This window comes from Botryllus schlosseri, chromosome 8 (assembly GCF_051294905.1).
Source record: "Botryllus schlosseri isolate E-star chromosome 8, Bs_hap1, whole genome shotgun sequence".
Classification (NCBI taxonomy): domain Eukaryota; kingdom Metazoa; phylum Chordata; class Ascidiacea; order Stolidobranchia; family Styelidae; genus Botryllus; species Botryllus schlosseri.
In genome coordinates this window covers 7658010-7673639 of record NC_137243.1, presented here as the reverse complement: position 1 = coordinate 7673639, position 15630 = coordinate 7658010, and the positions used below count along the sequence as shown (strand labels likewise).

At 40.2% G+C, this 15630-nt stretch overlaps 2 protein-coding genes across 3 annotated transcripts in view; both read right to left on the bottom strand.

The window, feature by feature from the left end:
• LOC145444078 (receptor-type tyrosine-protein phosphatase S-like) overlaps window positions 1-4007 on the bottom strand; it is a 59744-nt gene extending 55737 nt beyond the window's left edge. For both annotated transcript variants that reach the window (XM_080321993.1, XM_080321994.1), the window contains exon 1: window positions 3807-4007. In XM_080321993.1, the coding sequence (XP_080178119.1) occupies window positions 3807-3900 (94 nt within the window). In that variant the 5' untranslated portion in view covers window positions 3901-4007. The remainder of the gene's footprint in view (window positions 1-3806) is intronic.
• Window positions 4008-15300: 11293 nt separating this feature from the next.
• The window catches only part of LOC145444080 (tyrosine-protein phosphatase Lar-like), a 73641-nt gene continuing 73311 nt past the window's right edge, over window positions 15301-15630 (bottom strand). Inside the window, exon 30 of the mRNA XM_080321998.1 lies at window positions 15301-15593. Coding sequence (XP_080178124.1) covers window positions 15519-15593 — 75 coding nt within the window. The 3' untranslated portion in view covers window positions 15301-15518. The remainder of the gene's footprint in view (window positions 15594-15630) is intronic.

Genomic DNA, 15630 nt, shown 5'->3' with positions numbered 1-15630 from the left:
TTTATGAAAATTAAATGTCGCTACTCCGTGAAAACAGCCCCGAAATTTCTCAGGCTTTCTTCCTGATTGGAGGATTAAACTACTTCTACTTGACAAACTGAAAATAGAGAAAAGTAAGTAAGTAAACCACAAAATATTATGAAGTAGAAGTAGAAGTAGTGAAATTCAGATCTACTTGAGTAAGTACCAGAAGTAGAGGAAAACTACTTTCGTACTTCGAAAAAGTAGAGGTACTTCGTTCTGACCGCCTCTGGTTTTACTGGACTCGGACATGTCCTGGAAGAGTCATATTCAGTCCCTACATAATAAATTATCACCGAAGTGCGGCCTGATAATCAGCCTTGGCCGCTTCATGCCAGCCTGAGTTCTTCTGATGCTCTTTAAATCCTCAATCCAATCAAAGTTACAATGGGGCATCCTCTGTTGGGGGGGGGGGCGCCAGTAGAACTGCACCAGATCCACTGCAAAAACTACAACATAACGTACTCTGTATCATAGCTAGGGCCCCAAAGGGGCCTGGTTGTCCATCCAACAAGTCACTACTGAAGAGATTCGGTGTCCTAAACATAGAAGATATGCGGAAACTAAAAATCGCCAAGTTTATGTATCAGTTCCACTGCGGTTATTGCCCCGAATATTTCGATGACTTCTATACCTCGGAATCAAAAGTGCACGTCGGGTCCACGTCGTGCAAATATTATATGATCGACCGAAAAGATCATCGCTCTATCAAATATGACGTGTGGAACAGTATCCCGGCGGCCACCCGACAGTGGACGAGCAATGGAGCATGTCCACATTCAAGTCAAATCTTCTTTTACTTTTCATTCAGTGTGCATGCCTCCGCGTTACATCGCCTAGGCCAAGGTGGGTGTCTGATTCCATAGACTACTCCAAGTCGCTTCGTCACCTTCCTATCTTTTCATCGTATCGCATTTTGGTGGGGTATGAACTGATAAAAATAGCTAATAAACCAGTGATGATGATGATGATGATGATGATGATGATGATGATGATGATGATGATGATGATGATGATGATGATGATAATGATGAAAATGAAATACGCTGAAGAAAATAATGAGCCCCATGTCGAAATGCTAATTCGGAATCGTGTTTGTCTCACGAAAGTAAATTTTTCTTTTGTTTCATCTGGTACGTGTAAGGTGTAAGCGATTCCTATATATATGAAGCAACGGCAACTTTCCCTGCTTTACGATGAGCTTTGGGGATTTGCAGACAAATCTAGTGTTAGACGAACCTTAATGTGACACCAAACCGAGTTGTATGATACAGGGATTGGCACATTTTTCATCATCAGCCATATAATCGAAACAACATTTATGTGCCTGTTACATATTGACTATGGTGCCGATATTACGTATATACTCAGAGGTGGTCAGTAACGAAATACTTCTACTTTTTCGAAGTAGGCTACTCAAGTAGTTTTTTACTATTTGTGGTACTTACTCAAGTAAATCTCATTTCACTACTTCTACTTCTACTTCGTAATCTTTTATGATCTACTTACGTACTTACTTTTCGGTATTTTCAGTTTGTCAAGTAGAAGTAGTATAATCCTTCAATTCGAAAGAGAGACTGGGGAATTTCGGGGCTGTTTTCATTACCAACATTTAATTTTCATAAAAGTTAAGTAAATCTCAGATTTTTCATCGCGCTTCGCGCAAAGTAGATATGGAATGACAAGTATGTTTTCACGAAAGTATTGATGAATAGGCTATAATTTAGGTAGCAGTAGCGTGACTCCCTTTACTCACACCGCATTGTCGCATATGAAATAGTTCATGACAGTAAATATGGCCTATTATAACGTTTGAAACTAGTAGTTTCACAATGTAGCATTTACCTACCATATAGTAATCTAGCAGCCCAGCATGGCGTGTCCTAGTCTCGAAAAGTGGTCTCTGACTTTTTGAGCGTGAGACCTGTTTTAGCAGACCACTGTTGAAGCTATCTGGACAAGACACATGCAACACATTTTACGCTTTTCAGAAGTAGTGTTTGTATTTCTCTTAATTCGCAGTATCATTATAGTTTTAGTTCTAATTAGTTTCAGTTCCTTTGTCTGGATCTGGAGAATTTTTTTATTTACGTATACTAATCTCGCAAAGTGTTCACTTTGAGCTCTCGCTGAATATTGGACGTACAAACCCTTCGTAAAGACTGCACGTGAACATAAATTAGATTGGAACGACTCTTTATGGTCTTCATGGTCCAAAACTTTTGCTCGCAAATATATTTAGACCCGGACCGCGGACCACATTATTATGTAAGACCAGGATTTGTTCACGGGCTCTCAAAATCTCATCGTGGGCCGGATCCGGTTGTAACAGTTGTAATTAGGGCCATTTAAAGTCATTAAAGTCATATTTTTTTCTATGCATCAGTAAGTCGTGAAATCAATTTTAACGCAAAAACCGCATCCATATGGGGTATATTAAGAAAGTTATAAAGTCATATAAAGTCATATTTTCCTGGTTAGGTCATATTTGAGTTATAAAGTCATATTGTTGTATACTTTAAATAAAAAGTGCCAATTGAAGCAATTACGCACTAAGAAAGTAAGGCAATTTCTGATTGAACGAAGGCAAACTGTAAGGTTAGCCCACATAACATTACAGTCGCAGACCTATGAGGTCACACAACTTGATACTGAAAATGGAAAGTTGTGCGTACACTATCAAAGAGGCTCATGCTGATCTAAATGCCCTCGATTTCGGAAAAGATCTGCTTGAGCTCAAAAATTACATTAAGAAGCGATTGGCCAAAAACGATGTGAAACAAATTATGGAGCTACAAAGACAAGACATTTCACCAGTGCTGTATGCAAAATTGCAGAAGTGTCAACCAACATCAGCGTCTGTGGAGCGCTCATTTTCCTTAAGTCATTTTTTTACGCCCAAATCGTAACTTTAAAGACTCCAACATTCCACACTACATGAAATTGTACTACAAAAGTGGTTTAAAATAAAAGTGGATATGTAATACTGTTATGTTGTTCATATTTTACTCGTCAGTTCCATGAGTGGTGTGGGTTACATGTAAAAATGCACGATTTTCGCATAAAGTCATATAAAGTCATATTTTCCCAAAAATAAAGTCATATAATTGATTTTTTAAGGTCATATAAAAATGGCCCTAGTTGTAATTTAAAACCCAGCCTCTGACTAAGAATATCTACTCGAGTAGTCCAAATGAATAGAAAGACCGAATCTCGATCCGACGTGAGAAAATAACGCACTGGCCACGATGTGGTAGCCGGCCATGGTGAATCTGTATGGCCGGTCATGAAATTCGCTGTGGCCGGCCATGCGAAAACCGTTTTTTGAATATCTCACGGCCGGTCACAGTAAGTGGGTACGTAAAAGCTGAGATCCGTACTTGGATTTACTTTGCCTTTTATCGTCATATTAACTGTGTCAGTCTGTTACTCTAATTAGCACTGACATTGTTTCTTCAAATTTTATATATTTGCTACTATTTTTCATTTTGTGATTGACATTAACGAATTCATATAGTAAGCCTATCCCCTGATTTTATCCCAAAGCAGATATGGCGAGATTGTTCCGCTTTTTCGGCCGTGCGACTTGAAATTGGAATCCATTTCGATCAAACCTGCTTCGTTGTGGCAGGACATTCATTCATGATGCGGATTTTTGCGCACTGATGTGCCGTGGCAGCCCCACACGCGGGGGAAACCAAAGACTATATATTCTGATTTCCGATGGACCAGAGACCTAGTCCTGCTGCACTCGTGTCCTACTGGAAGATGCAGTAACAGCTCACCTTTCTCTTGAGTTGCAGAGGGAGAAAATTGTAGAATGAAAACGACGGCTGTGATACTGGTAACGATACCCCGATTCTCTTTTATGAACGTCATTATCTCCGCAATGCAGGACTTTGGTAGTATCTTTTGCACGAACGTTTATTCTAAGAACAAAACATAACCTTCTCGAACGGCAATCCCCGTGTGCACTAGAATGGACGCGAAAGAATATCTATTCCTGTAGTTTCCTATATCTATGCTATACAAATAAACCGTTTAAATTGCACAATTGCAAATTCGCTTCCTGCTCTATGCATTAGTGCGCAACTGCGCATAGGAAGGAGGACATGTTGTACCGATGGAGTCGCTGACTACATGCAAGGGAGCAAATGCAAAGGGATAGTTTTCTAAAACTTTGTGGCACCCGATAACGTACGTTTTTGACGTAACGACTCACCGACAATCCGTACCGACGCATGATGTGCTTCATCATTTGTATTCTATTATTTTCAAATTCATACCGCCGCAAATAATATTGTATCGTAAATTGTTTCTGGGCCCTGTAACTTTTACTGTTATTACTTCCTAATGCTATGAATTGCGTTGATAACGACCAGCTATATTGACGGCCCTGACCAGACATGGTCCCGGTACGGCCCTGTCAGAAATGCTTGTTTGTAAAAGGAAATCCTCGGCGTACGGCCGTACTCCCTCTATGATGCATTAGATGAACAGAGCAGCGATACCTATCCTTTGTCTACTAATGGACGTTGTACGCCTGGTAAAATAGTCGCCTTCATGTTATCAACCAATATGACTTTGTTCATCATGGAATGTTAGAAGTCGTAGGTATATGTATTCAAATTCCTATCCGGTGGAAAAGCAGGCTGGGTGATAAAAGCAAAAATATCCGAGAAACAATTCGATTAACCGAAACATATCGGTAAACAAGTAGAAGCTAACGAAATATCTCTGGCTTTGTTATGAAAACGTTGTATCGGTTGAATACTAGAAATTGACGCAACGTTGTCGAAAATCATAGCAATTGTTGCATTCATAACAATCGTGCTAATCAAGAATTGCGGGCTTAGATTTATATGGGATCTAGAAACAATCATAAAAATGGTTAATCCTGATCACCGTAACATACATAGGCGCCGAGTTACAGGGTGGCCGGTGGCGGGGTGGCGCAGCGGTGGTTTGATTTAGCGCGTCCGCATGTAGGCCTGCTACCGTTCGCAGAAACACTTTCGCCAAACAGTAACAATCTCTGAGTGTAATATTGTTTGTGTTTTTGTATCCTTTTGATTAAAACTTATGTCCGCGTCTGAACAAATTGTGCTCGTTGCCATTGCCGAATCTGGGTATTTAGGTATTACGCACCCTGTAATTGTAATTATTTCAGGTTTGCGACATGTCTGCAATTTCGTTATCAGCGCAACCTTGCCGGCCGATAGTATCATCATCATTGGTTTATTAGCAATTTTATCAGTTCAATACACCACAAAAATGCGATACAATGAAAAGACAGGAAGATGCCGAAGCGACAAGGAGTAGTCTATGGAATCTGACACCCACCTTGGCCTAGGCGATGTAAAGAGGAGGCATGCACACTGAATGAAAGTAAAGAAGATAGTATAGAAGAAGAATGCGACAAGAAATAGGGCGGCATGTCATGGGAAGCGAGATCGATAGGTCAGTCGTGGTCCGGTAATCTTGAGGATGGACTGTACAGTCCGATAAAATCGATCACTACTATGTAGTTCGCACAGTGTACTCAGCACCGTAACTGCCGCACCCCAAACCCCCCAATTGGGGGGGGGGCGAACTCGAAGGGGGCCCAAAATTATTTCGTGAATTAGCATAAATCATAGAGTATTTGTTGAAAATTTCTGCAATTTTTTCGCGCTGCGCGCGAATTCAAGTAGTCGTTTATATTTATTACTGGGTATTGGGCCATTACCGCGCCACGACCCACCAAGACATACAATCAAGTTTTAGGCCATATAACATGCGACTCCAAGATGTGTGCCAGAACGATCGGCAGCGAGAAAACCTTGGCCGAAAAGGTCTATGCCCTTATGCTGACCGAAGACTTCGTTATATATACAAAATACATATAGGGGATGACTGGCGCCGAATGTTCCTGTCTTTGCAATCTGAACCTCACAAGACAAATACCATCCCGCTGGGAAAAATTTTATGCCAGTGCTGAAGAAATACCAATTTGAAATCGTGTGCGTCTCTTAGTTTAGAAGCCTACGTTTGAGCGATTCTATATTTTTTGATATAGCAGACTGGAAGTCACGAAATAACATCATGTAACGAAGTCATATCAACGGGTCCGCCCGCCCGAAGATGTTTAATTATTATTTACGGGCCCTCCCGTTTTCAAGACACTTCACTCAGCTCTACCGGTAAATCTAATTACGTGAGTAGAGAGGACAATAAATTGATAGCATAATATATATGCAATCGCCGATCTGATTGACCGATTTTATCATAAATTATCGAAAATTTTCGCGCCTCGCGCTGGCTCACAATACAGTACAGATGATTTCGTGACAAACGCGAACAACGTGATGGAGGGGTCGTTTCATCACCCTATGGGAGCCCAAGACCCACGTTTTTGGGGGCCTGACGAGGTGCTGTTTCGTTCCTGCCAACGGGTATACGCCCGAAGATGTTTAATTATTATTACCTCACTCAGCTCTACCGGCAAATCCGATTACGTGAGTAGAGACAAGATAAAAATTGATAACAATACAATTCCCGATCATACTGACCGATTCAAACATGAATTCTAGAAATTTCCCGCGCTTAGGCGACAAAAGCTGATTCACTAAACAAACTCCTAACGAATATGATAAATAGCGGTGAACAGAGTACCGCCGAAGGATGGTCCGACGAAGTGCTGTTACGGCCCTGAGTGTACTGAAGCTGATTTCAGCAAACTAACGATCCTTATTAGATGCACAAATTCGACCTCATCGTTAGAAACGTAGATTTCATCGCGGACTCTGAGAAACACCATTTCCTATCGCGATTTGACGACCAAAAATACGTTCACCTTCTACAAATTAAAGTGCATTATTTGCACTGATGAGGGCTGCAAGCTCCGTTTGTGAAGCATTTTTGTGATAAATATTCTCGGAGCTCAAAGTTGAACAGTGTTTAATTGCGTGTGCCTGCCAGTTGGAATTTGTTCCAATGCCCATAACATTAATCCAATTATGCTTGGCGAACGTAAATCGGGAAATGCAGCAATGCAGTCAAAGAGAGAGAGAGAGACATGGTATCCTTTTTCGCCTGCACCATCGAGATGCTTTGACGACGGAGTTGCGATACGGCCCATGAGGTCATCTAGTCTGCGCCCCCGTTTTTTTCTCCTCCATGCCGTGATTGCTGAGCGCCTAGCAGGATAGCTGCGGATACCAATTTTCGAGTCTTTGGTATGACCCGGCCGGGGATCGAACCCACGAACTACCGCTCGAGAAGCCGGACGCATAACCATTACACTATCTCGCTCGGTTAAAATCGATAAAATCGATGTTCTAATCAGCAACCAATGCGAGTTACTCAATACAAAGTGAAAACCCATTGTGTTGGCGTTAAGGGATAATAACTGATTGGCCGCGCGCGTTTGTAATCATAATTATTGTTTGTCTTTCGTGTTCAGAATTGTCGCGCCGTGTTACTGCTCACTGTGCTCAGTCCAGCGACGAATGCCGAGCGTGCGGCAATCAATTACATAATTTCGCAATCATCTCAGCGGGAGATCGCGTCGTGGCTCGCGTAACACTGATAATATGACTTGTTGAATTGCAACGGAATATTAGCGTCAGAATGGTCATTTCAAAAGGACGGGGTTTTGCGTTTCAAAAGTAGTGGTTTCGACACCCCTCTGGCTACTCGCCTGCCGCCACCCCATGCAAAAATAAAAGTCAGCGTCTATGGTAACATATATAGTGTGACAAGGTACAGCCAGGTACGGAAAGCATTTCAGCCTACCAGATGTATTTATCACTGATATGTTACCATCGTCAACAGATATCTCAAATCCTGCTAGGAAACTAATGAAAAATGAGGAAACCTAGGAGATAATGAATCAGTGACGTGCGGTCAGGGGAGGCAAGTGAGCCAGTGCCTCACCTGTCGTCAGGATGAATGACAGAAAGTTATGTAAACCTTCAATGATTATGACACCCATAATTATGGATATTTTCTACTAATGTTCTGCAGTGGCTTGAGTGCAGTTTTACTGGCAGCCCCCCAACAGAGGATGCCATAATGTAACTTCGATTGGATTAAGGATTTAAAGAGTATCAGAAGAACCCATGCTGGCATGTCTTATTTTCAACAACTACAGAACTTCGATCCTTTTCGCGTGGTATCTGTGTTGCATAATATTTTAAAATTATGCTTTTGCATCGTGATTTCATGACACCAAAAATGAAAGGAACTCCCGTGGTTTACATACCACAGGATTTGACTTCTAAGTAGGGAGATAGCTAGGGCGGCAGTGAGTGGTACAGCAGTTTCGGCTGTACCAAGCTGTCGCAGAGGACGTCATTTTAGCAGTAAACAGCAGTACCAGGTTTCTGCTGTTAGGTCTACAGCAGATTAAGCTGCGGCGAAGGCAGCATTTATTGAGTAGTAAAAAGAGAGCAGTGCAGTCGACACTTGGGTTCAAAAGTAGTAAATCTATAAACCATTGATAAAAATTTACCTAAATTATATTGCACATATAGTTTTAGCTACTAATAAGGCTAAATATGATTAACTAAAATGAGCAAGTGTATAAGAACGTTATTTGTGACGATTATGGGAGAGAATTCGAAGGTATCAAACGAAGATTGAAGGGCGACTGTTTTGCACATTGCAATATCTGCAATTGTGACTTTAACCTGGAAGCCATAGGAAATACCGCTATCTCAACTAACATAGAGCATGTACAAAAACGCTGTATTAATGCTAATCTAACATTTCGACTGTCCTTATTTTTGGGTCCTTGTCGATGACAACCCTGTATATAGGGTTAACATACGTCCTCATCTAGGAGGGATTTGTCCTCCTTTTTCAGGGTTTTGAAAATGTTCTCCGAGGACGACTAAATGCAGGGTTGTAATGACTCGAGTCACGATTTTTTTGTGACTCGACTTGACTCGAGTAATTTTTTTGAAATGGGAAAATGACTCGACTCGACTCAAATCAATATTTGGATTGACTCGACTTGTACTCGAGTCATTACGCATGACTCGACCCAAGTCATTGACTCGGCTTATTTTATATGACTTGAAGATGAAGAAATTTGCGAATCGTAATGATTCAATCGACGCATCTGACGAATTCTGCCGACATCGCTATTTGTCACCACTGCTTTGCTGCACTCGTCTGATATCAGATATGCCGCCGTAAAAACAATATACAATGATGCTATAGAAATTAACAATGACCCGTTGCGACTCTCCAATTGTTCGAACAATGCCGATATTTCAGACTTGGAGGACAGATTGTAGGTGGATCAGTGCCTGATCATTATTTTAATTTATATTTTCGGAATCGCTGCAACAGTAGCTTTCGATCAAGACCAGATTCAATAATTTCTGCGCTCGGGAAGATAGCTTTTGGATTGCCAGAAATCCTACAGTCGCTTACGCAAAACAAATCTCCACTCCAGCCTTGGCGAAGCGGAACGAAGCTGCAAAATCGGTCGTTGCCGTTCCATGTTTAATTTCTATAATGATACATAGTAGCAAAGCATTGCAGAGATGAGCATGGATTAGGATTAAGATTTGAAAAAGACGGATTTGTGAAATTTTGTTGGATTTGGATTGGATTAGGATTAGACATTTTTTTTCTGAATGGATTTGGATTGACCGATTACGTCGTGTGACGCATGGCGACAAAATTTATTCTGATCAGTTATTAATATACTTATGGCACACTACACTATGGTACACTTGAGGCCAATGAACATGAGAGGTGCAGCCCTCTGCTAAGTTATCTTAAATCAAGAGAATTGTTGATTGTGAAAGAAAAAATTCCAATTCCTCCCTTACCTAAATTAGCATTTTTACTGAATGTCAAGTTAGAATCGGATTAGGTTTGGACGTAGATTTCAATATACCAAAGTTTTGGATTAGGATTTGGATTAGGGTTTGAGGTTTCGGATCTGGATTGGATTAGAACATAGAAATTCCAAATCCGCTTATCTCTGATGCATTGTACAAAATCATCCAGTGATGAAGTATAGAAATTAATTTCTATAATGAAGAGGTAATAGATCCTCCGCAATCAAAGTACTCAAGACTTTTCAATTATCCAAGCAAACAATCGAAGCAAAGTTACAAATTACAGCCAATGAAATGACTGAGATGGTCAAAAGGTCAAGTACTTGGAAGAGACTGATAAGCTCATGTGTAGATTTGAAGGCGATGATTCTTTGCATTTTTGGGCGACTAGAAATAATGAGTATCCGATGCTCTTCAGTGTGGTTCAAAAATGCTTGTCAATTCCTGCATATAGTGCACCAGTGGAACGTGTAGGCTATTCAGTAGATGTGGATATATTCTAAGGCCATGCCGCTTTAACATATCTAAGGATCTCCTTTCCACTTTAGTATTTTTGAAGTTTAACTCACTGATTTGATCTGCTGTCTGTGAAAACACACAATAACCTCCGTTCATATGACGTTTTGTTAGGTATGTGCATTTTGCACGTGAGTATAATAATGAATGGCCAATGTCGTGTGATGTTTGTACAATAGGGCTGTTCAAAAATAACTTCTTTTTTATTGTACTGGTTGGCTACTTGATAAAATTGTTATGTTACATAAAAAGAACACTGAATCTGGCTTAATTTTAAAAAGAAGAATCAATGATATCAGAGGGAGTATTTTTAGTGAGATATTCTTTCATATAATATAATTAGATGCTAGTAGTAAGCCGGCTATTTTTTCATATCCAAAATATTCCACTCTGATAACTTCGCTTCTTGTAGTTGGAATTGAGCTAAATTTGCTATGAATCATATTTTTACACCATCTAACAATATCATGAGGTAGCCGGTAAAATTTGAAAGTATCTATTTGTAATTAATCCAAAAAATTTTCTCATAGCATTGCTTTCTACTGGTTGGAATTGAGCCAAATGTAAGTTATTTTAGGCAATCTAACAATTTTAAGAAGTAGCGTCCTTTTTGAGATTTTGTCCTTTTTTGAGAATTTTTGGTAAATGTAGGGTAAATTCTACCACGATACAGTAAATCAGCACTGAAGTAACGCTCCGGCGGCTATTTCGGGAGCTGAGCCGGAAAGTTGACCTTTTTTTAATCAACCACGTGATAATGTGAAAGAAAAACTGTACCCCTACATCAGAGGTCTCAAACTCAAATGAGCTCGCGGGCCAATTTCCTAGTTTTGATGACGCCGCGGGCCGCAGCACCAATAATGAGGGTATTCAATGTATTATTTCCAAGTAGGCCTTTTTTGACGGGACCTTCTAGACATGCATTCCACAATCATCTTAGATATGTAATTTACTATTGTAATGTTCACGCTTGACACGGGAAAAATTCATATTATCAAATATTTGAATAAAATTGTTTTCGTGGCGGGCATAATTTTTTTAAATTAATGGTTATAGACATCATAGGAGAGGATGCATCATGCACCCCCTGTGATTCCAATGAGATTTCAACACAATTTCTGATGGTACCTACCTATATGAAAATCAGAAAGCCCATTCACATAAAATCGCGCTCCAGTTGAATAAATTGGCCAAGAAAATATTCCCCAGCATATAGGCCTAATTCCACAATGTATCTCGTGCACCCTGATGTGGTGCTACGTACCCCGATGGGGTCTACAGACCCTGGTTAGGAACCCCTGAAATAGAAATGTCCAATCGGCAAAGAATTCATTGGTGTTTCAGCTGTAAAGCGTACTAATATCTTACTCGCCACTAGGGCTGGGCAAAATCGAGTACCTGAGTGATTCGATTCTGATTCACGTAAAATGCTTCGAGTCGAGTCGAGTATCACTCATTATGACGTCATAGCAGAATAGCAGAATATTATCTGTCAAAGTTCAAATATGTACCTTTTAAGCGACCACAAAGAATATAATGCCTGTTATCCATCATATTAAGGATACTTCCAGCATACCGATTTCATTGCACTTGGTGACAATATTGTGGGATGATCATGACTTCGGAAATGTGCTATTTCCAGTAACGTTCGTAGCTTTGTACTTCATGTTTCGTATGCTGCGATACGGCCAATCAAGGTTTCAAGGCTTCAACAGTGAAATTAGCATAAACTCGCTGATCGTTGATAAACTCCTCGTTGATAAATCAACTTTCAGTGGTGAGGAGCGTATAATTTCAGTACTCGAAAAAATCGTCTTTTACTACTCGACTCGAATCATTAAAATTAATACTCGATTCAGATTCGAGTACTCGAATCATTGTGCCCAGCCCTACTCGCCACCGATAATAACATGGATAAAGAGAACAAACAACACCCAACATGTAACCAACTTATACGTCATGGGGTCACAGAATGACAACGGTTGCCATACAGACCTGATTAGATAGCTACATATCCTATACGCAACGCAAGCAACGATGTTTTGATATATTACTATTCCCCATGACAGTTTCTTCGATTGTTTCGTCCGTAGGAATACCAAGTCACCGTTCCGAGTCGCAAAACCTTCTCTGATTTTACCGTTTGACCCGACTCAACTCAAGTCATTTTTATTAACTCACCCAGTCAATCCCAAATCGAGTAATTTTACGAGAAGATCGGACCAAACCAAATCACAATTTTCAGTCACGAATCATCAAGGGTCATGTTTTATCATCATGAATTGGAAATGTGACGTAATAGCAGATCTTTTACTGCATAGTAGCTTTTAAAAGTGATGTGATAGTTAAGTTTTTGGGGATTTCAATGTTCTTTATAGTAGTTTTAAGGTGAACTTTAAGATCCGGGCCGCGTGTTTGAGACCTCTGCTCTACATAAACATGCATCTGTTGATTCTCTATCAGCTGGTATCTAGACGTGAATTCGTTGTTTCTCTATCAGATAGTATGTAGACGTGAATTCGTTGTTTCTCTATAAGCTATTTGTGAGCTGTCGTCGATGTTCTCGTAATAAAAACTGAATGCTTGTATTTGTGTTGCATCAGACTGACAAGACAGATATTTGATTTAAAGTTCTAAGATTAGTAAAGTTATCATATTGGCGGCCTGTCTCGTCTATCTGTAGCATCGGTAAATGAGTGAAAATGGGAATAAATGACGCTACACAGGAAATTCGTGGGTCGAACGTAAGGGACGGAAAATGTGAAAGAAAAACTACATTTCGAAAGTTGATCTATTTTGAATCAACCAACCAACCACAACTTTGTGGTAAATTTACCATTTTTTCCAGATTTTACTCCGGTATTGTAAGTCTGACAATTTTGAAAAAGTGTCCTTTCCCGATTTCAAAATATGGTAACCCTATGAAGATATAGCCTGAAAATAGAAAGAAAAGTAAGGCACAGACTGGCCAAGCGTCACTTATGAGAGCTCCATTCACCAAAAACAGCTCCGAATTTATAATAACTATGCTATTGTCGCATTTATTACAAAAATCTGAATAATAACAATGTCGGAGGACCAGAACCCCTCAAAATCGCCGCGGAATGTGAACTTCGGATTTGTTACCTATAATGACAGCGAAGAGAAACGATAGCCAGGCGAGGCAAATATTAATTTGCCTCATGTTTGCTATCAATCTCACAATCGCCACGCAGCATTATAACGTATTATAAATCGGCCAAACTGTAGTGCAGAGCAAATACATTACCTTACTCATGTAGCTGTTATATTTTCATTTTCCATCCGCACGTAGGCCTACTTTGTGGATATCAGATAGCATTCTACTAGGGTTGTAACCAAAGGCTCCGAGTCCCAAGTCAATCTCACTTTTATAGTTTTGACTCGAGTCATATTCAATAAATGACCGAATCAACTCCGAGTCCAAGTTAGCGAGCAGAGGGTCGAGTCCGAGTCATGGTATTATGATAGGCTTACCATACGTCCTCTTTTAAGAGGATTTGTCCTCTTTTTTGACTTTTTTGAAAGTGTCCTCGGAGGACGCCCTTTTGTCCTCTTTTTTGAGATTTTGTCTTCTTTTTTGAAAATTTAGGTCAGATTTAGAGCAAATTGCGAGTGATATGCCGCAAATTAGCACAGAAGTGAAGCTCCGGCGGGTATTTCGGAGTGAAAAACGGTGATTTTAGCTCTGAGCGAAAAGATGACCTTTTTTTTAGTCAACCGATCACAAAGTGGGAAAAATTCACCGGTTTTTGCGAATTCTACTCCGGTTTTGCAAGTTGCAAATTTCTGAAAAAGTGTCCTCTTTTTAGATTTCCAAAATATGGTAAGCCTATATTATGATCGACTCGAGTCTGAGTCATGGTATTATGACTCGAGTCCGAGTCCAAGTCATTGCGTTGACTGCTCAGTTTTCATTTAAAGTCTTGTTAAACCCACTTTTTATAACTCTGTTTGGCGACATCCAATGATTCGCATTTATAATCTACTAATTTTACTCACTTTTAACATTTTCTGGTCGAATTTTCAAGCACCAGTACCAATACACGAAATGTCAATAGTGTGGTTACTTTACTATTCTTCGCAATTACAATGAAATGTCGGTCTTGGCCGTCTGAGTCTCGAGTCATACGACTTGGTCCGAGTCATGCGCTATGATTCGAGTCATTTCCGTATTTTGAAATAATGACTCGAGTCATCAAAAATCGCAACCCTGCATTGATATATTTCTAATCTAATTCTAAAGGGGTCAGTGTCTCATCAACAATGAACCTCACCGCACGTCACTGATACTGATCACGAAACTAATCTGCCCCTCCGTTTTATGCTGGATTGATCCAATCCAAACGTCGACTCGAAAAATACATCGAAAATCCAACCGCAATTGCAGATGTGGACAATGGACATAGAGTAGCCTACTCCACTTCGGCTGAATGAGGCGGTGCACAATTTTCAGGCCACATTCAATACCAATTTCATACCTGAAATACTTCATTTTTCAGTTGAGATTTTGTCAAACGTTTCGTTAAAATTTTCATAACAAACGGGGATGGGTGGGTTGAACGGGTTACGTGGAGCATGAAGACAATGCAATAGCGCCATTTATACAACGATTAGCCATTACCTGCGACTGTGAGCTCTTCTTAAATTACTTGTAGACTAATCGAGCAGAAATTAGCTGCACTTCTTCCACTTGCCAATGGATACTTTATAAGCCAGTGGTTCTCAAACTGGGGGCGTGAACGCATTTGAGTGGAGTCGCGAAGCCCCCTGAGAGAAATAATGTTCCTTGAATCCGGAATGAGGTAACAACGCGGTCGCAATTGCTCAGGAATCGAATCGGAGCTTCATTCTCCAACCTTACGAAATATTCGGTCTGCTATCGACCAGATTAAGAACCCCTGCACTATATCCATTCCAATTTATTTTATACAAAGTCACAGTAAAGATTCGCTGTGATGGCAATGATTACAAGGTCTTTAAAAAACGAAAATACTTAGGTATGCATAGAAATCAGTCCAACTCAATACTGCGGTTTTAATATTGCAATATTTGCTACATGCACAGACGTCCGTGACGCACGGGTGACAATTTGCCGTTCAGTAATCGAGTGAAAAAATACAATCATTGAAAATTCCCGTACAGGCCGAACAGCTGCAAGTATTCCGAAACTGCGTGGTAGCAAAATTCATACTGCTCCTGAAAGCGAAAGATCTGTCAAAGACCACAGCTTCGG